Source organism: Gymnoscopelus microlampas (assembly GCF_963454915.1).
Source record: "Gymnoscopelus microlampas genome assembly, chromosome: 24".
NCBI lineage: Eukaryota > Metazoa > Chordata > Actinopteri > Myctophiformes > Myctophidae > Gymnoscopelus > Gymnoscopelus microlampas.
The window spans coordinates 22,904,867-22,932,650 of NC_139961.1; the positions used below are offsets into that span (position 1 = coordinate 22,904,867).

General features: G+C 41.0%; 3 protein-coding genes across 4 annotated transcripts; 1 reads left to right on the forward strand and 2 right to left on the reverse strand.

Annotated features, from left to right (window-relative positions):
• Positions 1-496: 496 nt before the first annotated feature.
• LOC311040799 (cyclin-Y-like protein 1) lies at positions 497-11,719 on the reverse strand (the record flags this gene model as incomplete). Its single annotated transcript, XM_084051156.1, has 10 exons — positions 497-613; positions 5,408-5,570; positions 6,213-6,379; positions 7,938-8,057; positions 8,458-8,509; positions 8,709-8,744; positions 9,046-9,146; positions 9,230-9,264; positions 10,223-10,297; positions 11,542-11,719. 10 exons carry the CDS (start codon positions 11,717-11,719, stop codon positions 497-499), a joined length of 1,044 nt encoding a protein of 347 aa, XP_083907282.1.
• Positions 11,720-14,465: 2,746 nt separating this feature from the next.
• mettl21a (methyltransferase 21A, HSPA lysine) lies at positions 14,466-18,055 on the forward strand. The gene is made up of 3 exons (XM_084051365.1): positions 14,466-14,718; positions 15,996-16,107; positions 16,827-18,055. The coding sequence occupies exons 1-3, from the start codon at positions 14,476-14,478 to the stop codon at positions 17,222-17,224; spliced, it is 753 nt and encodes a 250-aa protein (XP_083907491.1). The 5' UTR covers positions 14,466-14,475; the 3' UTR covers positions 17,225-18,055.
• Positions 18,056-18,241: 186 nt separating this feature from the next.
• Positions 18,242-27,263, reverse strand: LOC311040930 (cyclic AMP-responsive element-binding protein 1-like). Of its 2 annotated transcripts, XM_084051362.1 has the most exons (8): positions 27,116-27,220; positions 23,902-24,002; positions 23,413-23,559; positions 22,582-22,682; positions 22,310-22,449; positions 21,808-21,990; positions 21,248-21,395; positions 18,242-20,837 (listed from the first exon to the last, which is right to left on the reverse strand). In XM_084051362.1, exons 2-8 carry the CDS (start codon positions 23,992-23,994, stop codon positions 20,693-20,695), a joined length of 957 nt encoding a protein of 318 aa, XP_083907488.1. In that variant the 5' UTR covers positions 23,995-24,002; positions 27,116-27,220; the 3' UTR covers positions 18,242-20,692. The 2 variants fall into 2 exon arrangements, with proteins under 2 accessions (XP_083907488.1, XP_083907489.1); XM_084051363.1 differs by lacking the exon at positions 23,902-24,002 and having other exon boundaries at positions 18,283-20,837; positions 27,116-27,263.
• Between the last annotated feature and the right edge of the window lie 521 nt (positions 27,264-27,784).

The window sequence follows — 27,784 nt, forward strand, 5'->3', positions numbered from 1 at the left end:
TTCTAGCAGCTGCTTTGGGACAACAGTCCAGAGAGCGTGTCCGTATGTTGAACCGGAAGAGTTCCATTCCCAAATGGGATATCCGCCATTCGAAAATAAATACATGTGACACCCAATCAATTCTGTGACACCCAATCCATATGAGATTGCTCATACTGACTGTCATAAGAATAAACTAAGCAAATGATAGCGTTCTTTCAAAAATGATAGTAACACAAGTCCCTTTGTTGACAAAATCAATGCTTTTACATACTGAGTCTTTGACATTTTTTTTTGGAACTTTTCAAGGGATAGTGTCTTGGAATAAAACTTGTTTTGAACGGCTGGTCTTCAAATGACCCTTTTCTTTTTTTCTTTTGAAACACCCCGCATTTCAGGGACTGTGTGCGCCCGAGTGTGACGTCACATCCTGGCACACAGGGCTTCATGTGCATCCCCGCTCCGCTGTCTGTCCGCGTTCAGATGGACATCCAGACGTAGGATGGCAGCGGTGGATTCAAGACAGCACGGCATGGGACTTCCTGATGCCCACCAGGTTGTCTGCACTGAGGGACCTCCTCATCGCTGATTTACCTAGGTCCTTGTACTTGTCCTCACAGAGCCTGGAGATGGCCTGAAAAACATCACAAATGCAATGGTCAATACTGCCCTGCCAAGGTAAAGAGCAGTAACTACGGAAAAAAATCTCACTGAAAAATGGGTTTAAAAGTGATTCAACTGGTCAGCCAAATGAGATATCGGCATATAAGTGATATTACACTAATTTTGCATCTGTTCTTGAGGTAATTGTTGATCCCCCAAAATCACAAAGGCTAATTTGACCTTTGGGATACACAAATAAGTCGGCGTGTCCAAAAACGTAGTTACTGCTCTTTACCTTGGCAGGGCAGAATACACATCTAACGTTTGGTGTACAATTATTGAAACATTGTTAATACAATACATAAAAAGCTTGATAGACATGAACTGACCAACTAACTACGGACCTACTTAGATCCACCATACACTTCTGTTACAGCCCAGGTAATCAGAGGTTTGCCTGAGATTTTCTCTGGCAAAATGTGGACATGCCTGACTTGTGATTCAGACCCTTCTGTTGCTGGAATATGATGTAAGACCAGATGGTTTTGACCATGTAAGACCAAGATCAAGATGTGTCTTTCCAAAGCATGCTTCAGCCAGACACTGAACCCCTTCCCACTATGTGTCTAGTACTCTGGATTAAGCCTGATTTGTATTTTGACATAGGACGGCATCGCAGACCAAAAATATATGATCCTTAAGCTTATAGCTGCAATTTTCGGCCCACCATGACGACAGAGCATACATTAGGAATTTGAGTGATTGTGTCTTATTCACAGAATAGTAGTAGGCCTACAGCATAAATATTCCATGTGATCATGCGTATTTAGTTTACTTATATGGAAAGTTGGATCGCTCCCTGCTGTTTGCTTTCATCACATTAACAATGACTTGGTGACTTGGTTCTACAATTTATATTGCAGGCTGTACAACACAAACGGTTTCACTTACATTGGACATGCAATGTCAGTGTCTCAAATTATGAATTGACAGTCAAAGACAAAAATACACCAGTTACAATACAAGCATTTTTCCAAATGGACTGTAGATGATGTCATCACAACCTACGAGGCAGCCGGTTATTTATAAATGCCTAAATCCAACAGCTGGCTTGTTAGAATACTTTACATCTGATCTAAGCAGCAAATCACTGCACCAACTTGTTTTGTTTTTCTTCTTTAACGTGATATAACAGCACTGGCTGTAGTTCCATAGAATTTTAGTCTAGACAATTTTTGTCTAAAAATTATTCTGTTAATCATTACGTTCTTAAACTGTCAAAAGAAATGACAATTTTAAGCTTTAACTGCTTTTTAATGCATGATCAAAAAGTGTCCCTGAAGGGAAATAAATGGTGACATGCAATGAATGCAACCAGCAGATTAGTGTGGTATGCTATGTCCAAGAAACAGCTCCTGTGGGATTTTAATGCTATTTTTTTGCAGATCTTTGTTCCATAGAGTCCAAACTATCAGAAATGTTTCGGACCCCCACCCTCTTTCTGGAGGGTCTTCTATTTTGGGACCTCCCAGAACAGTACACCAGCCAGTTAATGTCCGATGTTCACAATATTATAGTTGTTTTATATGTTTTTAAATATTCTGAGTTCATTTTGTACACTTTTAAAGCAGCCAGAAGAATATTTATCTGACTTTTAGTTGGGGTCTTTCCTCACCTGGGACACCCCAGATTGACCCCTGTGCCTACCTCAGTCATCATTACATCCATCACTCTACCTCTGCTCTTTTCTCAGTCAGTACAACTTTTACAATAATTTTTTTACATCCAGTGCCAATTAATACTTAAATGCAGGTGTAGACAATTCTGAAAGGCATTTCCTGTTGATTCTGAAAAAACAGGAGTTGAAATATGGCCAATGTTGCAGAATCCTTGTTAATTCCTTCCATTTGTTTAATTTCAGGCATCCTGGTAAAGAATATAAACTAAGCCTATATTCAAGCTAAAAACCCTTCAAGGTGAAGCTACCTGGTAAACAGTGGTGACTGGCCAATGAAGGGCGCTAGGGTGCTGCCCTACCACTCCCCACTTCCTAAATGTCATTGAATAAGACTTAAAATGATTTTAAATTTATGATATGGTTGTTAATCATTACCACACCTCATCTTACTGATCTAGTGAATCAGTACCTCAACAGCTTCCCAAAAGCCTCCAGGTCTTCCTCAAGGACAGTACATTATCAGCTCTCAGGAGAGATTGCATTGAGGTCAAGAGCAAATGTTCTGAATCTACGCAACTTGATTGAGTTGCACTCAGGAGACAATCCGTTCAAAGAGAAAACACCATTGAAGAGTCATGATTTCATCAGCGCTTGTGTCAGATGATATTAGGGATGATATGAATGATATTCTGCCATTTGCAGAAAAGGGCCACAAGCGCTTTGAGGAATTTGTTTCAGAATGTTTGATCTCTACGTCAAGACTCAGTGTGGGTTAAAATGAAGAAACGCAAGTCAGTTTTAAACTGGATGGGGGGGGGAGGGCGTATTGGAGACAAGGTCATCAAGTTGTGTGAGTAACGTGACTGGGAAGATTTCTAATCATCCAAGGCGGCCAACCAAGTTTTGTTCATGAACTTGAGGAGACAATTAGCGAGTAGGAGGTTTCAATGGTTCCCCGCTCTCTGTGTGCTGTTAAACTCCCAGTATACTTGAAAACATACACTAAGTTTCTAATATTATAAAAACAGGTTAGCAAATCACAGAAATAGATAGTTTTGAGAGGGTCGAAACTGAAGTGACACCTCAGAAAGTGAGGGAGGGGTCGGAAAACGTGAACCAAACGAAATTCAAATACAAATCTATGTTAGCAAAATACATTTTACGGGAATACATCATACCACACTAGGTGGAAGAGGTCTGCACTTTTCCCACCACGGCCAGACTGCTTACTGAATTGGCTAGAGGTTGTGTATTAGCTGTGTACTAAATCTAGTATCTAGTATCTAAAATGAATTGAATGAACAAGCATTGTACTGTATGTATATTTTCTTAAAGGAAGTGTTAGTGATATTGTTTGGTTAAAACAAACAAAAAATGTTAAAAGGTCAAAGCACTATTTTCTGATAGTAATAATTACTATAGAGTGTTTGTTCAGTACAGGAGTCTCCCCATCTCTCCAGCTCTTCAACAAACAGAAAATATATTTCAAGGTGGGTTGTAAAATTTCTGCCAAATCACGTTCAACGCAGATTTGGCTCAATCAAGCGGTTAAATTCGTTCAACTGCTATGCCACCAAAAGGTGGAATGCCCTTAGACACTCAGCCTGAATTTTCATTTCGTTTCACTCCATTATTCAGTCTGAAAGCCCTCTCAGTGCAGCCGTTTTCTGAGATGGGGGCATGGCCAACGTGGGACTCTTTAGCGATTGATTCATACTGGATTAACCCCACCCCGGCCGCGGGTTAGATTTTCAACCGAGAAAACCCCGCCTTCTACGTCACAAGACCCTGAATGCGAGGCTAGCGATTTCAGGGGCTGGAGCCAGGCTAGAATGCCCTACCAACATAAATCAAATAAATTGTGAATCCTTACTCTCCTTCAAAACCGCTCTAAAAGAGCACTTACAGGTGGCTGCAATTCAAAACTGGTCCCTGTAAAAAGTCCAAGCCTAACACCAGGAATGCCCCCCCCCCCTGTTTTTTTTTTTGGATTACTACTCGTTTACAGTATATGATGTTTTTGCATGGTATTGTATATTTGTCTGTCATTAAATGTTTCAATGAATTGAATACACAGGACCCCAATGGAAACAAGCCATAGTGCTTTCTTGGGTTTAATGCTTTTAGCATCCTTTCTATAGAACTGTACATTCTGTGTTTTTTTTTTGGCAAACTGTTAATAAAGTATTCAATCAATCAATCAATCAATCAATCAATCAATCAATCAATCAATCAATCAATCAATCAATCAATCAATCAATCAAAAGACGTGGCTATATTCAACTGACTGATTCAACTGATACTCCTTTCTACTGCTTCTCCCACTTGCTGGAGTAGGAGTGTAATTTTATTCCAAGGTTGAAAACAGTGTCAACACTGTCTTCAACCTTGTTTCTATTTAAAGATCATATTCCCACAAAATATGAATAATTAATTTTTAATCGTTGGTACTGTAAGTGGCCATGGTATAAATGAGAAGAATCGACTCCAAGCCGTATATTTATCGTAACATAATGCGTTGGGTAATTCACCTCTGCGTTATTTTGTGTTAACCGTGCGACTAGTTTGTGATTATCACTCACATATGATGCATTTTCTTTTTGGTAAGATACTTTTTGGGCTGTATTTATAGTTTTACAGTAGAAACAGACAGGAAACAGGGAGAGAGAGATGGGGAGAGACTAGCTCTGGTCCATTAGCCTGAAGGAGTTCTCCTTATGGCTATGGGACACTCTGAGTCCCCCCCCCCCGGAACAGCGACTCTAGCGTTGCAGAGCCGAATAACACCCAATGAGACGTTATCTCAAGGTGTAATGTGGTCCTCTGACCTGTGTGGCAGTAGTGAGTAGTGAGTATATTCCACATGAAGCCCTAGCGTCCCTATTCTGGGCATGTCATAATAGGTAAAAATTCAGCCGAAATAATGTATCGACAAGCTCACAATACGTCACGTGAGCTTGTACATTGGTTATTTTCGGCAAAAGAGAAAAAAGGATAGACCCCTGGGGAGATCGGTCAACAAAGTAGATCAGGTTTAAGTGGTTGACAACCAAAATACAGCGTATTATATTATAGCGTATAATACCAGCCATAGAAATTCTACTGAAACTATCCTGACATCAGTCAATGACACAAAGTTGTACTCGCCTCCAGTTTCTGGGCCCGCTTGTTGCTGAGTGGCTCCAAGGGGAAGTTGAGGTTGTTGTCATCTGCCAGCGAGCGCAGGTCAAAGTAGTACTTGGCGTAGACGCTGGCCGGCACGTTGATGTTGAACTGGAGCAGCTCCAGGAAGTGACGTTCCATCTCATTCCTGAGGAAGCGGGGGCAGAGATCGAAGGCAGTCACTGTCACATCCAGGGTGACGTAGAATGAGTGAGCAGGCTGGAGCTTAACGCATTTGCATGGAAGTATTTAGCATTCCTATATCCAGAGTAGTGCATTTTGACAGGAAATTGTGATTTAGTTTTGGTCATAGTTTTTTGAATAAAATTCTGTTTAGTTTTTGTCATATTTTAGTCATCTGAAATGTTTTACTTTTAGACTAGTTTTAGTTGACTAAATATCATAAGCTTTTAGTCGACTAAATCTACAGTTGATTTAGTCGACTAAAATATTTTTTTGGCGGGTCGTGATGCCATCGAAAAGGCAAATTTTCACTTAGCTGCATGCCGAAAATAACAAATCTACAAGCTCACGACACGTTGTGAGCTTGTAGATCAGCTATTTTCGGTCTGTGACACGCGCGTGCAACCATGATGACTTGTTTTAGTTCTACTTAATCTCTTCTCCACTAGTCCCTCCCTAATATTTGTTGTATTTTGTCCTTTTTTTAATTCAATAATAGCGAAAATAGAGATCTCTGTGCTGTAAGCCTGTAGCTCGGCTTATTTTCACTATTTGTCGTACAATATTCTTTTTTTTACAAATCAAACCCTGGACGAGGGACACTCACATGTCCTCCACAGTAATGTCCTTAAGGATCTGGCAGTAGTCAACGTTCCAGACCGCCTGGTCATCCCAGACCTTGGAGGCCAGCAGGATGGCCCCGAGAACGATGCGCTTCCAGTTACAGGGACAGATGTCCAACTCTGCGTAGGTCAACAGCCTCTCCAGGTACACCTACACACACATGCATGCAACAAACACACATGTGAATCAATGTACACAAGATCCTGGTGGGCCTACACTTGCCCTAATGATAAAACAGACACGCAGATTCCCTTGATTCTTTCATGGAAAAAATGCAACCTTGATAAATATAAAAAGAAGGCAACTTATATTATATGAAGGGAGAAGTGACATAAACCAGTCCACATACAAAAGAACATGGCAATCTTGAAACAAAGAGAAACTTCAGAGGGCAAAATACAGCAGATATAATGAAATCGAGTTGGTGTATTAACGACTAACGTTTCAACGCATGGTGCATCTTCATTAGAGACAAACAGAAGTATGGGGACATTCATTCTCTTATATATTCTCCTAGCCTAATTAAGGAGCTAAAACAGCACAGGTTGAAAGAATGAGGAGGCGTCATGGGCTGCATGTAGGCAGGGATATCATTGAATCAATAATAGGAAGGGAATATTCCCCTTATCAGACCATGTCACACTGACATCACGCATTCATGCACAAGCAGGCAGGTTGCAAATGATCCCCACTGCTCATATAAGACGCAAGAGAAAAGGTGCCACGGCACTCATGCAAACGCATTCCATCAAACCTTTAGCTGCAGTTTACCTCCCAGTGAGGAGGAAGAAGGGCTAGAATGTGCACTGTGACGTCTCCTTCATTAAATATACAGTGTACTCCTTGGTTTATTTTGTGTGTTAGCAATTCCCAAACTAGCATTCCTCCAAACCCCACCCCTGATCGCTGTGACTGACTGAGACGCGCGGGGGGGGGAGCGCTCATCGACATGCGAGGCCATTGGCAGCACTCGCTCGCCTAGTCTGCTCAGGCACGTCTCACGAGCCTAATACCTCATATACCGAGGCTCCTCAAAATAACTCGGTTGGTACACAACCTGTGTGAGGAGCACAACATAGAGAGAGCGCACGCAGTCGCAATGTTTGTATACAAATAATTGGTATATAAATCAAAAATCACACCCTGTGTGAAGGTAGCGGCGTCTTTGATACATTATGTCATCGATATGTGTTTATAATGTGTTTACAGCCATGTGTCACGTGTAGCTTGACCAATCACTTTGTTGACGGGTCTGATCAATCAGAACGTTGACGGGTCTGACCAATCAGAACGTTGACGGGTCTGACCAATCAGAACGTTGACGGGTCTGACCAATCAGAATGTTGATGGTGAACACGGACAAAGTCAGGTATAGAGCAGGATCCGCTCGCGCCGCTAAAAAGCATTCATGACACTGTATCAGTGACCACAATATATTATACCCACATAACATTACAGTGTTAGTGCAGCACCCATCCAGTGAAGCCAGTCTATGACGTCATATCCACAGAGATTCATGCAATTTATTATAGATAAAATATGGATACATTGATTGTGTTATATGTGTGTGCTCCAGTATTGTACTTCGGACTAAACCTCTGAAGTTTTTCCTTGTGCCAACTTATATTATGCTCCTTTCCTCAAATACAGTAGGACGATTGCACGGTTCTACTCGTAGTCGCGTGATTTATGTACTTGGTGAGCATACCAGAGTGACGATGGCACACTCAGCAGTGAGCTGGGCGGAGGTGAAGAGGGTCCGAACAAAGCGGTAGATGAGCTTGTGTTCTGGGTCGATGATGTTGTAGTCATCTGGAACCTTGTCACGCTGCGGAGTTATCAGAGGGATCCGTTACAACACAAACGTCTTGCAGGACCTGAATCACAATAACCTGTGACTTGGACTCCACTATGTGTGACTTTGGAATCAGACTCAGAGGGGTTTTGACTTGAACTTTCTAAAAGTCAGAGTGCACGTTATATAAATTAATGAGTAATACAAATTTAGCTATTCTGTAATAGCAGTATTCTGTGTGATACTACTAGAATTCATTTACAGTAGGGGTGGGCAACCTTTTCGAGCAAATGATCACTTTCCGTGGTGTGATCACCCAGTGCCAGACAGTGAAAACCACCATTGCCCTTTACTTCTTATTATAGTCTGCTAATTAGAATAATACAAGCATAGAATAAGTCAATCATTTGATAGTGAAACCTAGATAACTCACCGTTAATGGATGTATCTTCTCATCAAATATATCCAGAGAACGGTTTGAATCTCTGATTTAAGTAAAATAATTGAGACATAGATTAAGATACAGGATACAGAAAGCAGTCATTAGAATAAAAATAAGTACAATCCTGATTTTACAGAGTCAACCTGCTCAAGTAAAGCCTAGGCCCTAGGATATCTTTAATAGTTAGCTAAGCTTATGGCAAATATCTTATGAAAAACATCTTCTCCGTACACATACCGTACCTGTTCTTTATTTGGTAATATATGGCCAGTGTGACACTGAAAGACAGAGACACACACGCACACGCACACACACACACGCGCACACACACACACACACACACACACACACACACACACACACACACACACACACACACACACACACACACACACACACACACACACACACACACACACACACACACACACACACACACACACACACACACACACACACACACACACACTCACACACACACACACACACACACACACACACACACACATAAATAATGGGCTACAATTCAAACAACGTACATTTGAAGCTGTAATGGAGTCATGAGTAGAATATATTTACCATTTGACTGTGCTCTTCAGGTTGGGTTGACTGACTGTGCTATCATCAAGGAATATGGTGGAACAGGAGCTGTACTTTTTGGTCAGGAGTCCCGGGGACATCTGATAGAAAGGAGAGATGATGATGCCACCAATCCAGACAAACAATAATTTGCCTGGTTCTGTCAGATCAGATCGTTACTTACATGATTCAGATAATTGCTTTTCCTCTTCTCACGTACTGCATCGGGAACAAAGAGAAATAAGTGTGTGTGTGGATTGTATTACAGTATCTTGGAAATACCAAGACAGAATAAAATCTGTGTTCATAAACTGAAATAAACATAAACATTACTTTGGAAATACCAAGACAGAATAAAATCTTTGTTCATAAACTGAAATAAACACAAACATTACTTTAGAACGGAAGAGTTTATTTTCATTTTTACTTGAGAAAAGAGGCTCCAAATGGACTTAATGAAGAATCGATTTTGATTTTTTTTTTTTTTTTTTTTGAGACACATTGTAATGAATTGTTTTCCATTTTGACAAACTCTGATGTCTCGAATGAACCTGCCTTTCTCATTCTCGGTTTCTCTGTTTGTACGTCTAAATGGTGAAGAACGCCATCTTGTCTGAAAGATTTTTGCCATTTGAATTCAATCTACCGAATATAGTGTTAGGTGCTGGATGTTTTGCAAGCTGATTTCTATGCGATAACATTTATTATATATTAGTTTTGCACATGCCTTGTACCTTGTGATGCTGTTTTTTGCACGCAAATAAGGTTATTTTAGAATTTGCGCCATGGAACCGCAGAAGAACAAATTTGCATTGTGTATGAACAATATCAATACAACAATATCATACCCAATACTTAGTAAGTAAGATGTCAATACCTGAAATGTATTATTTAAACGTTCTAGGCTTCTGAGACATTTGTTATGCTTCAAATTTCAGTTTATGCACACACAAAAGTGTGATTTTTGATCGAAACGTTGAGAGCAATAAAAAAATGCTGAGCTTTTTTTCGACCCGTGTGCAGACTTTGTTTGTTCTGCACCTGGGCATTCAAGGTGGACGTGCGTGCATTATCTTTTCACATATTTCTCACATTTCAGCCTTCCCAGACCTGGGTAATCCCTGCATAAAGGAACCAAGATCAACCCCCCCCCCCCCCCCCCCCGTGAAATACTCACCGTCTGTCTGGGACTTGTTCAGGAAAAGGGTGCTGGCTCTGGGGTGGTCAGATGGATTGGACTCCTGTGCCAGTTCTGATGGAGACAAAGATAAGTGAGCTTGCCCTGCAGGATCTTTTTGGCCAGCCCTAAGGTTCTGTATTGGCTCTTTTCGACTGCGAAGGGTAACCCAGAACCTTCCATAACCTCAAACTTTCCAGAACCTGTGACGTTCTGTGATTGTTTGCGTTTCCATTATTATAACCACAATCACCACTGAAGGGTGTGAGGTAGCCTATACAACGTAGACTAAATCCACAGATTCTAGATTTGTTTCCATAATACTATGGTAGGACCTATACGTCATTAAAAAAACTATAAAAAAGTGGATGTACGAGCTATGCGGCGCGTTGTGAGCTTACAGATCGGCTAATTTAGCTATTCTAAGTTCATGGTTCCCAGAACTCAGTCAGGGTTAGTACTACCTCCTGAGCCGGAACCCAAACTACGTTCTGAGAACCTTATCTGAATCCGAGCCGTAGCATATGGAAATAGATCCAGATCCTGTGTTATACTCGACACAGCACAGAATGGCTCACTTAGTGGCTGTAGTGGAAAGGAGCTACAGACCAGCGTTCCCACCACCATGCTCTTCCCTGATGGTTATTGGAGGATTATTTATGACTGGACAGTGCATTATATGGAATTTAAGCCATCACATGGCAGTGCTATAGCACACACATTAGGATTATTATAGACACAGCATACATAATCAGATTTCAAATAACAAAAAGGTTGACAATTTACAGCCATACATGAGATAGCTGTAAGCTTAACTGAAAAGGAAGGCACATGAAGATAAGTGCTCATTGAACGGGGAGGTTTTTGGTTATTTATAGGTTTCCTTCTAGATATATACCACGATACAAGATATAGAGTAAAAATCATCAGTAGACTATTCATTTAACTCTGTAAAAAATATATGACATTTTAATTGTGAAAAAATGTCATATATTTATTATCCATTTGTAACTGAGAGAGTGTATGCTATACTACAAATGTATCCATAAGGACCCATATGGGTTCATTTGGTAGGTTATTCATTTTACTCTGTAAAATATATATCATATATAACACAGTGTTAATGTATCCCTTTGTAACTCAGAGAGTGCACAAATGTAGCCAAAAAAATATTTTCTTCCTGTGAGGGGGGCCCTGTAACAAAAGGGGGGAGTAAAACATCACCCCAAAGAAAGAACCATTCATAGCATTGCTTATTACAGATGAGGTCATTGGGTTTATATTAAATAATGTTAGGTTATTATAGGATCATCACCCACCATCAGGCAGCTCTCTGTCGCTGATGTGCTGCAGGTAGGTACCAGTATCCTCACTCACGTCCTCCGCGGTGGTGGTGATGGGGCATTCCTCCAGCTCCACCTCTTTCCTCCTCCCGTGGATCCGAGGAGAAGAAGGACTCTCCCGGGGCGAGATGCAGCATGACACCGTCCCTCCCATCGCATAGACAGGCTACAAAACCCCCAACTATAGAACCCACACACTCTCACACCACTTAGGCTATGCTGCCGTCCGATCGCGAAAAACAACAACGCATCATCGACATCATAGCAGCAGAGATAATGGAACCGTGGCGTGCCACAACCACCACTGACGGCCAGTGCACTGTAGTGATCTGCGGCATGCAGGGCTGCACCGCTGGCATGTTCAGCAGCAGAGCTGAGGTCATTTCAGCACCATGGACAGCGAACGGACATTTCAGCACCATGGACAGCGAACGAAATATATAAATGTATAGTGATCAGCTCATAGTGATGCGTTGTTGTTGCAGCAGCAGTCAGTGCAAAGTCATAAACGCCATCACTTCACCACCATGCCAGCCAGATGATGATTTAATCTATGCTGTATACTAAAAAAAAACAAAAAACACCGCAAACCACCAACTCCTCCTTAGCTTCCTTTTTGACCAGTGTTGCCAGATTTCGTGAGAGAAATAAGCAACCAGGTCTAGGAAAACAAGCCCAAAAGAAGCAACTTTAATGGGCCACATGAGCACCTTAAACCTATATGCATCGGCTATTGCATGGCTATTGACGATCTACAAGCTCACAACGCGTGAGCTTGTAGAGCTTGTAGATCGGCTATTTTCAAAAACTCTTGCAATAAAATGTGGAATATTTGGAATATTTTTCAAACATTCAAATGCTCCCTGGTACAAAACATTTTCGTGAAAATATTTGAGAACCACTGGTTTAAATAATATATATATATATCTTTTTAGAAGCAAGCCTAAATAAACAACTACACCAAAAGAACGCAACCCGCAACTACCAATTTTTACAAGCAGCTTTACAGAAAAAGAAGCCCAAAGTCGCTTATAATAAGCCGACATGGCAACACTGCCTTTGACTGACACACTCCTCCACCAGGATGGATGTGGATCATCAATGGAAATATAGGATGATCTCTCCCTCCCCCCAAAAAATCTAAAATTTTCATGAATTAAAAACAAATTGAGACATTTTTCAAAATAATTTCATAAATAAATGCCAATAATCAAAGAAATTCCATAAACTTGAAAACAAATGTTAAATAAGTAGTCAAAATAACATATCCCTGTCACATTAAAGTCCGGCCTTTTCATTTGATAAAATAACTAACTAACTAAGGCTACAATATTTTGGAATACACTATTATAATAGCATATATACGGCCCACTGTCTAACTAAATGCGGTTGTTCTTGTAACATCGCATTATGCAGAGACGCTCCTAGCAGCACTAATCTGCCAACAGATTCCGCAAGCAAGCTAAATGGAGCAGTGTGTGTGTGTGTGTGTGTGTGTGTGTGTGTGTGTGTGTGTGTGTGTGTGTGTGTGTGTGTGTGTGTGTGTGTGTGTGTGTGTGTGTGTGTGCGCATGTGCATGCGTGCGGCCGTGCCCGTGCGTGTAGCGTGTGTGTGTGTGTGTGTGTGTGTGTGTGTGTGTGTGTGTGTGTGTGTGTGTGTGTGTGTGTGTGTGTGTGTGTGTGCGCGTGTGTGTGCGCGCGCGCATGTGCATGCGTGCGGCCGTGCGTGTAGCGTGTGTGTGTGTGTGTGTGTGTGTGTGTGTGTGTGTGTGTGTGTGTGTGTGTGTGTGTGTGTGTGTGTGTGTGTGTGTGTGTGTGTGTGTGTGTGTGTGTGTGTAGCTCTTCGGTTTTATTATTTAGTTATTTAAAAAAAAGTTATTTGAAGGAAACTATGGAAGTCCATGGGTCCAAAAAGTCTAAAATAAATACCACAATGAAATAAATAAAAATCCACAATGCAAAAAAGAAACACAATGATGTAAATAAAACATATACAACAAATAATAAAAAAGAAAAAATACAATTAAATAAATAAATATATGTATTTACTGCATTATGGGAAACTGTAGGCCTATTTGTTTTGAAAAGTATTACTTTTATTTACATAACAAAGCACAGAAAGCACATGAAGCAGACAGTTTGACATGGCATGCAAACCTGGATCTGCATATTTATACCATAGAGATTTATACAGTGTTACCCATCAACGCATCAACGTGATGTCTCGTTTGAATATAAAGTGAAATAGGAGCGTCAAAATGAGGCTATTAAATAGAATTTAAAATATATATAATAATAACCTGTGTGTTTCTGTGCTTTTATTTTTTAAATCAAACTACATTACCCAGGAGCCTGCGCGAGTCTAGCAAGCAAACGAGACCTTGCCATTGGTGGTACGTCACATGTCCCATACGTCACAAAATGGATACGCTGGTCTTATATCACATGACACAGCGAGAGCACAGAGGGTAGTGTTGCCATGTCCGCTTATTATAAGCGACTTTGGGCTTATTTTTATGTGAAGTTGCTTGTAAAATATTGGTAGTTCTTTTGGCTTGTTTTTAAGTGTAGTTGCGTATTTGGGCTTGCTTCACTCAATTATTTTAACCAGTGGTTCTCAAATAGTTTCATGTCAAGGCCCCCCAAATTAATATGTATTTGTCCCTAACCCCCATCTGAAAATGTGCCAGGGACTCCAGGGAGCCCCGCATACAAGATTCGTGTTGTTGGAGAATGTTTCAAAAAAAAAATCTTCCAAATATTCCACATTTTATTTTATAGCAGATCTACAAGCTCACAATGCGTCGCTCCCTCGAAGTGCTTCTTTAGGCCGGCCTTGTTTTGATAGACCTGGTTGTGGTTGCTTATTTCTCTCGCACAAACTGGCAACGATTAGCACATCTTGAAACGCATGTCTGTCTGTAGTAATTGTCAACAAGCTGCAGTATATGAATTGAATTCACCGTGCATTGTGTTGTGTTGTGTTGTGTCACTCAGTGTTGACAGTATGGCTCTGGTTCCGTACGTTGAACATGCCATCCCTCTGCTGTCTAAACTCCATAGTTCCTCTGCACAGTTTAATTTTGTCAACCAGAACATCAGCCTCGCCCAGGAATGGAACAAGCACGGGGTGGCAGCAGTGGTCTGGGATGCGGTGAGTCATCATAGCTCTGGTCTGGTGGTCCATAGTGTCAGAAGGAGTTCTCCTTGTGTTAACCACTATTCTGTGGTTGTCTATAGTGGTTCTCAAACTTTTTCATGTCAAGGACCCCCACACTTATTAGCCCGCGGACCCCCCCATTTCAAAAGATATGCCAGGGACCCCCATAAGAGAAGATTTGTTACGGCTTTAGCAGTGATTCTCAACCATTTTAATTTCAAGGACCCCCAGTTTGACACGTATTAGGGCTACAGACCCCCATTTAATGGCATTTCTATCATTTGGACCGCAATTTATATTGTAAAATCTATGTCAATTTAACTCTGAGAGTGTACAAATCCGTTAGGGTACATTTGGTTCTATTTGTACACTCTCAGAGTTACAGAACCACAAGGGTCCATTTGGTGCCTAATCTATCATTTAGCTGGGGACCCCCTGGAACTCCCTCAAGGACCCCTGGGTGTCCCCGGACCCAACTTTGAGAACCAATGGTCTATAATATATTAAATAGGCAATCACAGTATTGTAATGGCTTGGCACCTAGTTGTTCTCAACCTAGGTTCTCAACCTTTTCTCATTTCAAGGACCCCCAGTTTGATATGCATTATATTAGCATTGGTTCTCAAAGTGGGGACTGGCTGTCCGGGGACCCCCAGGGCAGGGGTCCTTGGAGGGGTGGTTCCAGGGGATCTCCAGCAAAAGTAGTTAATATATGTTGACTATTCAAAAATAAATACCATGCAAGCTCACAACAATTTTGAATGTATTTAACACAAATCTTCTCTTTTGGGGGTCCCTGGAACAAGACTTTCAGATGGGGGTCCGCGGCCAAATACATTTGGTGGTCCTTGACTTGAAAAAGTTTGAGACCCACTGCATTATAGGACACAGACCCCCATTTGATAACATTTCTCTGGGACCCCAATCTGCACTGTAAACTCCTCAGTGTTATTTGAACTCTGAGTTACAGACCCATACCGTAGGTCCATCTGGTTCCTAACTTCCTATAGCTATCCATCACTTAGCTGGGGACCCCCTGGAACCCGCTCAAGGACCCCTGGGGGTGCCTGGACCCTACATTGAGAACCAGTGGTATAGACAACAAAACAGGTGCCCCACCTCTATTGGTACATTTAAGAATTAAGCATTAACTATGCATTTATAGTACTACTAACGTTATTGAAGACTGAAATGAAAGCTGCTCCTGCTCTTGTTTGTTGCAACGACCTGATTTCATGCATTAATTGTGCTTCATGTTTTCCCTTCACCAGGCAGTTGTTATGTGTATGTACCTTGAGCTGGGGCAGATCCAGATCAAGGGTAAGACGGCCATTGAACTTGGAGCTGGCACTGGACTGGTGGGCATTGTGACAGCTCTGCTGGGTAAAGAAATATACATCACTTTGCTTTAAATAGATCTGTCTTTATTTGATCCTGTGGGGGGAATTCAGGTGTCATCACAGCCTGCAGTAAGCAAAGAAAACAGAGCAGGTACTGGTAAGGTATAGAGGGATACCTTACCCCAAGATGTGAGGGATACTAGGTTAATAAAAAATAAGAGTTGAGATATGTAATGAAGAATACAAATGAGTAGATTTATTGTCTGATCAAGCCTTCTGCACTTGGACTAAGTTAGTATAATGAACAAACTAAATAAATACAATATACAATATATAATACAATATGTTAATTTTGAAACCAAATTTGGATTTAGTCATAGTCTTTTGAATACAATTCCATTTAATTTCAGTCATATTTTAGTCATCTGAAATGTTTTAGTTTTAGTTGACTAAAAAAAATGACTTGTCTTAGTTCTACTGGATCTCTCCACTGGTCCCTCCCTAACATTTAAGTAGTTTTTATTTGTTGACGAAATTGTCAGTGTATTTAGTCATAGTTTCATCATAGCCTAGTTTTTTATTTGATTTCTTTGACGAAATTAACACTGATATAGGCCTGTGTATAGTGTGTATAAAGGTACAAACTATCACCAGAAATATGAACATGCATCTTCCGTCTGTGAATGATATATGCACATGTATGTATACGTCTGTCTCATCCCTGCACCAGTAAGACATGAAAGTTGCCTACGTCCCCTCCAGGTGCCAACGTGACCATCACTGATCGGGAACCTGCCCTGGAGCTCCTCAGCGCTAACGTGAAGGCAAACATGCCCCCGGATCACCAGGGCTCAGTGGCGGTGTCCGAACTGACGTGGGGCCAGGATCTGGCGCGGTACCCGGCGGGGGGATTCGATCTGGTGCTGGGGGCGGACATCGTCTACCTGGAGGACACCTTCACAGCATTGCTGCGCACGATGCAGCACCTGTGCTCGGACACCTCGGTGGTGCTGCTGGCGTGCAAGATCCGCTACGAACGGGACACCAAGTTCCTGGACATGCTAAAGCGGCGCTTCAGAGTCGAGGAGGTCTACTATGAGAGCCAGAGGGACATTCACATCTATAAAGCCGGGAAGCTGCCCTCCAGGAGGGATCTTTAAGTACTGTTTGAGATGCCTTTAAAAACGGAGACTAGAAGGACTGATTTTTCCGTTATGCCCATTTGATCCATGATTATGGCAGAACTGACTCTATGGCAAGGGTGGCCAGCATATCTTTCCAGAGGGCCCTACTGACTTCATTAAAGTAAGCGAAGGGCCACATATTGGACAATTTAAAATGCTAATGCTAAAACGTAATGAATTTGGCATAACAGATTGCTTTACAATAGGCTATTTGCCAGACCAGAAGACCTGGGTCCTTGCTTTACACACACAAGAATTTTCTGTAACAAAATGTCGACTTTTTACAGCTCTGAGGTTACATTGAAGATGAGTTTTATAAAACAATCCACTTCAATGCAATATAAATTTTAAATCAACCAATTCATTTATATCTTGCCAGTTGTTTGATTTGCACCAATATGAAACACATTGCATTATGTTAAAAAGATGGACTCAAGGCAGTCTGTTTCACAATTATAAACATTTCGTATTTACCATTTGAGTACATACCTGCATCAATGGAATGAAAGTATGTATTCAAATGGTTAATATTAATTACCTATAATTGGAATGGAGTTAAATTAATTTCCTTCAAACCCATCCCATACCTCTATGCTGGCAAAGAAAAAAGCATAGGAGGCCTGCAGCGTTCCGAAAGTCTGTGTAAGATAAATGCAGTGTTGGAATGTGTTCTTTGGTTAGAAAATGGGGAGCCTTCAAAGTCAGATCAGAGGAAAAAAAAGGCACATCTTCCTATTTCTTTTTTAAAAGCTTTAATTATAAATGTAGAAATGCCCTGAAGAAGGCCATAAAGGCCAAAACATGTTTTTATGCTTTTTATTGTTCAAATATGAACTAGCCTTTATAAGTAGAGCTTTTTAAACTTTTAATGCTACCTTTTATAATTTAGATACTTTTTTGGGGGGTGGATGGTTTTCTTTGAGGGTGGCCCTGCCCTCTGGCCTTATGATGCCCATGCCCATGTGTGCTCTATGGCAGTAGTTCTCAAACTTTTTCAGGTCAAGGACCCCCAAATCGATATTAATTGACCCCACTTTGAGAACGATTGCTCTATGGGGGTTGGTACTGCTGAGGTCAAATGTATGACTTTCATGAATCACAGGGTGATTTCTAACAAGTTTTAACTGAATGCTCAGCTCTGTGGTGTCATGCACAGTAGGCTGGGTGATATGGACACTTTTGTTTTTAACCAAATACCTCTATCAATATTTGTGCTTTCACCAAATATTAACATGATTCATTTTTGATTAACATAAGTAATGTCTATACAAATAAGTGGGTAAAAGCATAATACAACAGCTGGAACAGTCAGGTATGTTCAGAAAGTTACATTTTACTGAAATGCAGCCTTTAAAACCAGGAAATGACAACACAAGCCATATCATGATATAACAATATCCAAAATTCCAGACGATATCTTGTCTCATCACAATATAGATATATTGTCCAGCCCTAATGCAGAGGCAATACCTCAGTGCTTTCAAAAATATTCTGACAAAGATTACCAGAATCACATTTATTAACAGCTGCCAAAAAATGTAATATTTGAAGAGATAGCTCTAATATGATTTTCTCGTCATACAAGGTGGTGCTGACTTTTAGAAATACAATGAATACAAAACAAATGAAAATAGCAACTTAATGTTTTTTAGTTTTCTTTTTTGTTTTTTTAAAAAGGCTACTATGACGGATTACTATGTAATAAAAAAAGAATACAATATGGCATTCTGTAATTAAGTCATGAACAGAACTACATGTATATCCATCTTCTTAACTGCTGTCAGTCAGGTGGCCATTCAAACCATTCAACTACTGGCAGCACTTTATTCTATGGAGCTACTTCCAGAGTATTTTATAGATGTAACAAAGCAGTATTGGCAAGTTTTCATAATTCTTGCAATTCGGAACTTTTTTAACAGCTTTATCAAATGCATAGTGATGGCATAGGAAATGAACAGATATTGCATAATTCCCAATTCCCCAAATGTCATACAAGACTTAAAAGTCTTAAAGTGTCAAATCGTACTTTCAACCTGTGCTGTGGGGTCCGACTACAGCCGAATTGCGCATACAAGGAGACTACCCCCCACCAACCAACCCTTGCTGATTCTAGCCAACCGTCTATTTGGTGGAATTTGAGCTTTAAAGACTATACTCATCTTGTCATGGGTGCATGAGATGAAGCTGACAAATTAGGTGAAATGAAGTAGGATTGTATATGCCATGAAAGTGCATGTGTCACTCTGCATAAATGTAAGTCAGAATTAGGATAGTAATCTTTCCAGGCATCCACAGCATTCCAGTACTGACTTTGCAGCGTTCAGCTTCAGAATACAATCACAACAGTTATTTTCTGTGTTACCCCTGCCTTTCACCAAACGCAGCATAATATGCAATGCACTTCATGCATTTTCAGCGATGATGTTTGTCCCCAAAATTTGATTAGAACTATGTGGCTGATGGATTTACTTTCATTGTGTACAAAGATTAAAAGATGAATGGGAAGATGCATCTGAGAACCCAACCCTTGATGTCACATAGTCCCAAAGCATAACTCAAGATACCCCATTGCCTCCAGTCAAATATATAAAATTAAAAACAAACAGAAAATTGTGCAAGCCAGAGCCCAACATTTCAAATGGGTGAGTTCCATAGTGGATCATATCCACAATTGTGTTAGCTCTAAACACCTGCCATTAAACATGTTTAAAGCTACATTTAACAAGGAAAAACATTTTCCACCCCAACATAATAGTTAGCTTTTTTTTGTTCTCATCTTATCAAGGCTGGTAAATATGAAAAAACAAACATAAAAGAGCTGAATGGCATTATGCAAGCAGAAAGCGCATTACAAACCAAACATGGCTCAGAAGGATAAAACATCCGAGACACAGCTGATCTACAGTTCAAAGTGTTAGTAGGTAACAGGCGTTAATGCAATAGCGCAGTTGCGATTACAAGTGTCGCACTCCAAAGTGACCTCACAAAAAATATCTAGAGTCTTGGGGAGGCCAAACTTAAAAAATTATGTTTCCATAGGCTGTGAGCGATGGGGGCGAGAAAGAAGGTTCGCCATTGCTGGTGATGTTGCCAAATGTTCCCAGGCACCAGAGACTGGATGCGTCCTAGCAGTGGAGTGAATACAATTCAACTCCTACTTCAGGCCCCATCACCTCCTCACAAGAACCATGTTTTAGGTGAAGAATTCCCTTACTCCTTGATGGTTCTTCACACCGCTGTGCCATTGATGATCAACAGAGGGTTTCAAATTATTCACATGGGGCAATCGGTCTTCTCTATTCCTGGTTATTTTTATAGACTTGTTTGTCTTGTTTAATTAAAAAGAAACCAAAACAAAAAAACAGTAGAAAAAGGCAGAGTTGCGTCCTTATGCTCTGTTCTGAGTCTCTGTACATGGGGTCAGGCAGACGGTGGGTGGCCTTTCTATTCTGATTTGTGGCAGTACAAGTCTTTGAGGGCTTTTAGTTCTTCGATGAGTGTTTTGTTCTGGTTCTCCAGCACGGCCACGCGGTTCTCAAGACACTTGACGTACTCCTTCTTCTTCCTGCGGCACTCGCGGGCAGCTTCCCTGTGTGACAAAAAAAGATAATTAGACAAACTTTCTTCTGGACAGATGATGAGAAACCGTGCCACTTTGATTGTGAGTTTCAAAGGGAAACTTAACCCATTTTCAGCCTCAATCCCATTGTTCTAATGTAAGGAAATCAATATTAGTGTTGCAAAAAATACCCTGTCTTCTGTGTATTTCTCCGTTGACATTATGAAATGACTCATATGCATCATTTCACTTCATCGAGCATACAGAGAGTATAACCGTGATATGTAATGACACATTTTTTGCCAGACTATGTTAGTGATCTCCTCACATCAGACCAATGGGATTTGGGTTAATAATCTGTCTTATGTTTTCCTTCCACAGTGCAAATACCAACGTTGCTTCAATTGTGTCAACCGCGTCTGTTTTTTTTGTCTACACACCTGTTTTTCATGAGGCGCACCTCCCTTTTTCGCGTCACCTCCTCGGTGCCACCTCCTGTGGGCAGTGCCGGGGACTGAGCCATGACAGACGTCATGGTGTTTGAGGGAGCTGCACGGATCTGGTAAGCCTGGACATCTCCAGAAGCCGCTGGTGGAAGGAAACAAACAACAGGTCAGTTGAAGCCCCCCTCCAGCCAATTTCGCTATCCATCTTTCCCCCTCATTTTCTAGGTCAATTATCACAAAGTTGATGTAAAAGGATAGTGAAAGCGACCTCTCACAAGGATTGTTGACTCTCCGCTACCATAATAATGGCCTAAATTTGACAGGCAGTCACAGTGCGAGCATCACTCCAGACGATGGGACTGGGATATTCACTTTTAGCCTGAAATAAAAACATTTTATCTAAAGTTTTCTCAAGTCTCTGTCTCCGTGTAAATGTTTTACAACCCCTTTTAGGTCACAACTTGAGAAACACCAACTAAGTTAATGAAACGCTATGGAAAATGTGTAAATAATCTGTTTTAAGCTGCTTCAGATATCTTGACAGAGACCCCCACCTTGTACAACAACTTGGTTGCTGGGTACCAGTATTTGCTGCCCGTCACTGGTCTGAGCGTACTGCAGGATAGTGGTGCCAGGCTGGGCCCCAGCAGCATTGGTCATGGTCAACGCCTGAAGGCCCTGCACCCCGTCTGTACCGTTATTGGACAGTTGGATGGCTCCGCCCTGGGTTATGGCAACTGCAACGGGACGAAAGGAAAGTGATTACAATAAAGCAGGTTTCAGTAATAGAATTTTAAGGTTATGTTCAAAATATGAGATATCTGTCATTTAAAAGCAGTGAAAGAAATGCTAACACAAAACTATACACTTAAATAACAGTAGATAACATGGGCCCCATTTGAAAAAGGGACACTTAAATAGTAGATACTTTGCATTCCTATGTACAATATATTCTATTTGCGAAGCCACTGCAACCACTGGCCAAAAGTCACTTGTAACATTTTGATGAAACCGAGGAAACAGTCTGACAGAGTGGAGTTTGGCTGGGTGACTTACTGTACTGGCCACTGCTGGTCTGGTAGATGGGCGTAGGCATGGTGACTGTAGTGATGGCAGGGGCCGAATCGTCCTCAGACTTCTCCTCCTCGATACGAGGGACTGCCGGGGCGTCGGATGACAGGTCGTTCAGGATCTTCCTGTAATGGGGAAAGTCGCACAAAACCATCAGCAACCAAATCACATCGGAGAAATAGCATCCTTGTTTATTATCTTGCGTGAAGCTATCTTTGTGTCATTCTGGACATCGAAATTAAGATGGAAAAATTTACCTGTATGAGGGGCGTCGGGACAGGATCTCCCTCCTTTTCTGACAGTCAGTCACACTGTCCACAGACTCCTGGGAGTCCTCACTCTCACCAACAGTCGAAATCTGCACAAGGTCAATGAAAACCACAACATAATGTCATGTCTAGCTTGGAGACATAATAGGTTTTAATGCTGAACATACGGCCAACAAGAGTTTGTCCAGGTTTTCGAAAGTCAATTTCAAGGACATTTCTTGCACCGTCCAGATGTGCCACTAGTTTTCGGAGGAAAACCCTAGTTTCAGCAAAACACCAACAAATTCCAGAACCCTCACCTTTGACTATGTTTTCTAACAGCCTGTCACAATGAGTAGAACAGTTATCTACAACAATTAAACTCAAATATTGTGCTGACTTTTAATCACTTTCCAGCACCTGTAGGTACTTAGGCCTGTCATAATTATTACATAATAGTCTAATCGCAAATGTTGAAAAATGTTCACACATTTTCAAATATTAAAAAAGCAGAAATAGCAGATCTACAAGCTTACAAAAGTGACACGTTGTAAGCTTGTAGATCAGCTATTTCTGCTATTTTGTATAAAAAAATGTGTATGCTAATTATGTATAAAATTATTAAATAAGTCAATAATTGTCATATCTGCCCCGTGCAATGTTTAATTCAAAGTCTAAAAGTCAAACAGAAATAACATTTTTATTCATATGTTCCAATATCCAATGCCAAACGCAATTAAATTGTTAAATCGCAATTATTTGACAATTAATTATCAACTTAAATATGTAATCGTGACAGCCCTAGGTACCCTGAATGTTTGTTTTTTTGTTCTGCCGCACCTGCACAGTCTGGACTTGTGGGGACTGGATGACCGATGGCTGTGCGGCCTGGATCACTCCATGCACCTGGACGGTCTGACCGTTGGGCAGCTGCACCAGGGTGACTGTCTGAGGACTAGAGGACATCTGGGCTGCTGCCATAGACACCTACGACCAAACACAATTAATTACACACTCAAAGCCATGAACGCGACGTATGTAGTAAATGTTAATTTACTTAAATGGAATTTTCGTTTTGAAGAACATATATGCATTTAGGAAAGGCGGTGGATTTTCAACCCTCTCACGGCACCAGCAAAGGAAACGCTTTTAAGCCGCCAGGCGCACTGGTACACGCCCCAGATTTGTTACTGCAACCTCAAGAAACCCATGCCTAAAAGTAACCACGGATTTAAGTGTGATCTTTCCTTTATTCCAAATTTGGTGCTCCTTGTTGTAATTTGTTGTATGTGTCTATAAATAAATATGTAATGCAACAAGTGTGTGTACCTGTGCAATCTGTGTGGCAATCTGCTGGGCATCAGACTCAGAGATCACCGCTTCACTACTTTGCTGTGCTTCGGCACCCGCCTCCATGGTCATTTAAATATCTAGAAAGAGTAGGACACTTTGTAATAAGTGTGTGTGCTTATAGAATTGTGAACACTTGTAAACCCATTAACTCAGTTGTTCTCAAAGTGGGGAACCCCCCCAGAGACCCGCGAGGGGTTCCATCCAGTGTGGGTCCCCGGCAAAATGAGCAAAAATAGCATCAAAATCTGTTCAAGCACTTTAACCATAATACACCAGCTATTTGAAAATAGCCGATCTACAAGCTCACGATGCAACATGCTGTTAGCTTGTAGGTCTGTTTTTTTTTTAATACATTTGAAACATTTTTAACAACACCAATCTTGTAGGGGTCCCTGGCACAAAGTATTTGCAGATGGGGGTCCACGGCCAAACAAACATTCATTTGGGGGTTCTTGACATGGTGAGTTTTGAGAACCATTGCATTAAACCAGCATGAACGTATATTAATGGCTAACCCATTAAAACCAGGAAAGCATCTGTGATATTTCATATTTGAGCTAAAAAGCATTATTTTATATTTCAGCTATTCAAAAATGGCAAAAGCTCATAGGGGGTCACTTCGCATTTTTGTAAATCTCTGAATATATTCTTTTAGAGCAAACATTTTTTACTCAAATCTTTGCTTCTGGGGGGTCCCTGGCACAAAGTATTTGCAGATGGGGGTCCACGGCCAAACAAACATTCATTTGGGGGTTCTTGACATGGTGAGTTTTGAGAACCATTGCATTAAACCAGCATGAACGTATATTAATGGCTAACCCATTAAAACCAGGAAAGCATCTGTGATATTTCATATTTGAGCTAAAAAGCATTATTTTATATTTCAGCTATTCAAAAATGGCAAAAGCTCATAGGGGGTCACTTCGCATTTTTGTAAATCTCTGAATATATTCTTTTAGAGCAAACATTTTTTACTCAAATCTTTGCTTCTGGGGGGTCCCTGGCACAAATTATTTTCAGATGGGGGTCAGCGGCCAAACACATATAATTTTGGGGGTCCTTCACATGAAAATGTTTGTGCATCACTGACATAGAAACAGTGGAAATGTTTTCCTAAAACTGTTTTCTGAAAACAGTGTAATAATAATGTAATAGTGTAATAATGGTTAAAGCACCAAGTCCCCTGTCTACGAAATATAACAGGAGGGTGTGGCTTTGCTCAACAAGCTAACAACAATAGCCCATTTATTAAGTATTGTAGCTCATTAATCAAACCATTTCTGAGGGAAGAGCTAAAATGCTACTTTAACAATAGCCAAAACACGCAAAGGGTCAAAGAAAAAAAGCCTCGCAAAGAGCTTTATAAAGACTTAAAATGCAGCTTTGGAAAACTTTGCTGCTCGATTAGAGCTAGGCCATGATAATAGGAACTTATTCTAGGTACATCACAGACAGCAGTAGCAAGCTAATGCTAACTATGACAGGCTAACTCCATGCGCGTACAGTAGGAAGCAGCGTGCATGCCAGTGTTGCCAGGTATTGCGAGAGAAACAAGCAACCAGGTCTATGAAAACAAGCCCAAAAAGAAGCGAGCCCCTCGCCCTTAAAACATAATTGGCTATTTTCAATTAGCTGATCTACAAGCGATTGTAATATGAGCTTGTAGATAAGCTATCTTCAACAACAAAAAACGTTGTAAGAAATTTTGAAAAATGTGGAATATTTTTTAAACATTTTAACAACACAAATCTTGTATGGGGTCCCCTGGCATAAAGTATTTATGGGGGTCCGCAGACAAATACATATTAATTTGGGGGTCCTTGACTTGAAAACTGTTTGAGAAGCACTGGTTTAAACGTTTAGGAAGGAAGCCCAAATAAACACTTTAAATGAGCCTCCAAAAAACGGCCAAAGTCACTTATAATAAGAGGACATGGCAACACTGATGCATGCTATTGCTAAGTACATGCTAACTAGTTAAATCCGTACAGTAGGCCCACAGCGCAAGCTAATGCTAACTATGACAAGCTAACTCCATGCCCGCCCGTACAGTAGGAAGCGATGCATGCTATTGCTAACTACATGCTAACTAGTTAAATCCGTACAGCTGTAGCACAGCATGCTAACAGCTGCTAGCTAAATCCACACAGTACAGTCGGAAGCAGCAAGCTAATGCTAACTAAAGCCATACATTACAGTAGCTCACTGAGGCTAGTTAGATAGCATGGGGGGCGTGGAATGCATAGAAATACGTTTCAAATATAACTTGGGACAAAATATCCAAACACTTTCATGGTAATGTATTTATGTTAAGGCGATGTGTGTGTGGGTTAAGGCTTGTATAAATGACAAACAAAATAACATGACGTATGTTCAAATGGAAAAAAGGTGTCGACGACAAAAATGACGTAATACTTTTAACTGGAAGAGGAGGGAGTACAAAATCTTAATACAACAAAATGAGCTTTAGTTGCAACTGAAACAAAGTGTCGACGACATCTCATTCAGTTGAAAAGGCGTCACTTGAAGATTTTAGTTTATATGGTTTTGTCAATTGCCCTAAAAATTACTAGATAGAACTGTCTTTTTTTTAGGGGGCGAGCGACACGGTCGCACCATGAAGTATAAACGTATGGAGGGAAACGTCTGATGTCTGTTATACTTCGTCGTATGACGGCACGGCACGGCGAAAATAGCAGATCTGTAAGCTCACAGCGCGTAGCTGATGCGAAGCATTGTGAGCTTGTAGATCTGCTATTTTCCCCGTAAACGCACATATGGGAGAGTAGACCCACTTTCGCTGCTTGGCAGCAGGTTGGCGCTTGAATATCTTTTCAATAGGGCGCAAAAAAAAAAAGTTTACAAGAGTTATAATCTAACAAAAACAAGTAAATAATGTCTTTCAATTTACGATTTTATAACATTTTAATTAAGGGGATAAAGGAATAAGTTTCAACCCCCACTCCCGGGTCCCATATTATTTATTATTATTCCTTTTTTTTAGTCTCAGTCTCGTTGCAGAGAGACTGACTCATTTCTGTGTGTTGTGTCTGCAACAACCGGGGCCGCCATGATTCCACCTCTTTTGTTAGCTTCTTTGTGCAGTCTTTCTAACAAACTCATCGCGATCACAGCCTTCCTGTTTCTCTTTTAGCACAAAACATGGGGATGATGGCGTGTATCCTCTTACCGACACGGACTCGCTTCGTCACTCTCCCGGGTCTCCTCCGGAGCTCCACTTTTATTCAGGCCGACACGTAAGAGACCGCGTCAGGCTACACCTCCGTCGCGTCACCGAGATACACAACAACACGGAGAGGAGGACGAGGGATAGACAGCGTCGACGACACAAAGTTATCATCGGCCCCTGATCTGGGGCTGGCTGGCTGGCCCCGATAGGGCCCGAGTGCCGGCGGAGATACACGACCGGAGCCGAGCCGTCGCGGAGAAAACACGACGAGACCCGAGTGCTCTAGGCCAGTGGTTTTCAACCTTTTTCATGCCAGGGACCCCCAAATTGATATATATTTGGCCGCGGACCTCCATCTGAAAATATTTTGTGCCAGGGACCCCCAGAAGCAAAGATTTGTGTTGAAATGTTCACTTTAAAATAAATATATTCAAAGATTTGCACGAATCTACAAGATTTTTCAAAAAATAAATATTTTTGAATAGCCAAAGTATAAAAGGTTAAAATTATAAAGTAAATAATTGTCATATCTGCTTAATCAACATACATACATCAGACATTTCAAGGAGATGGCATTGTCAACGGTTTGTATGCCTACTGATTGGAGAGCAGCAGAGAGCATATGATTATATTTAATAGCTATATTCACAAGCAGCTGAATAGCTATAG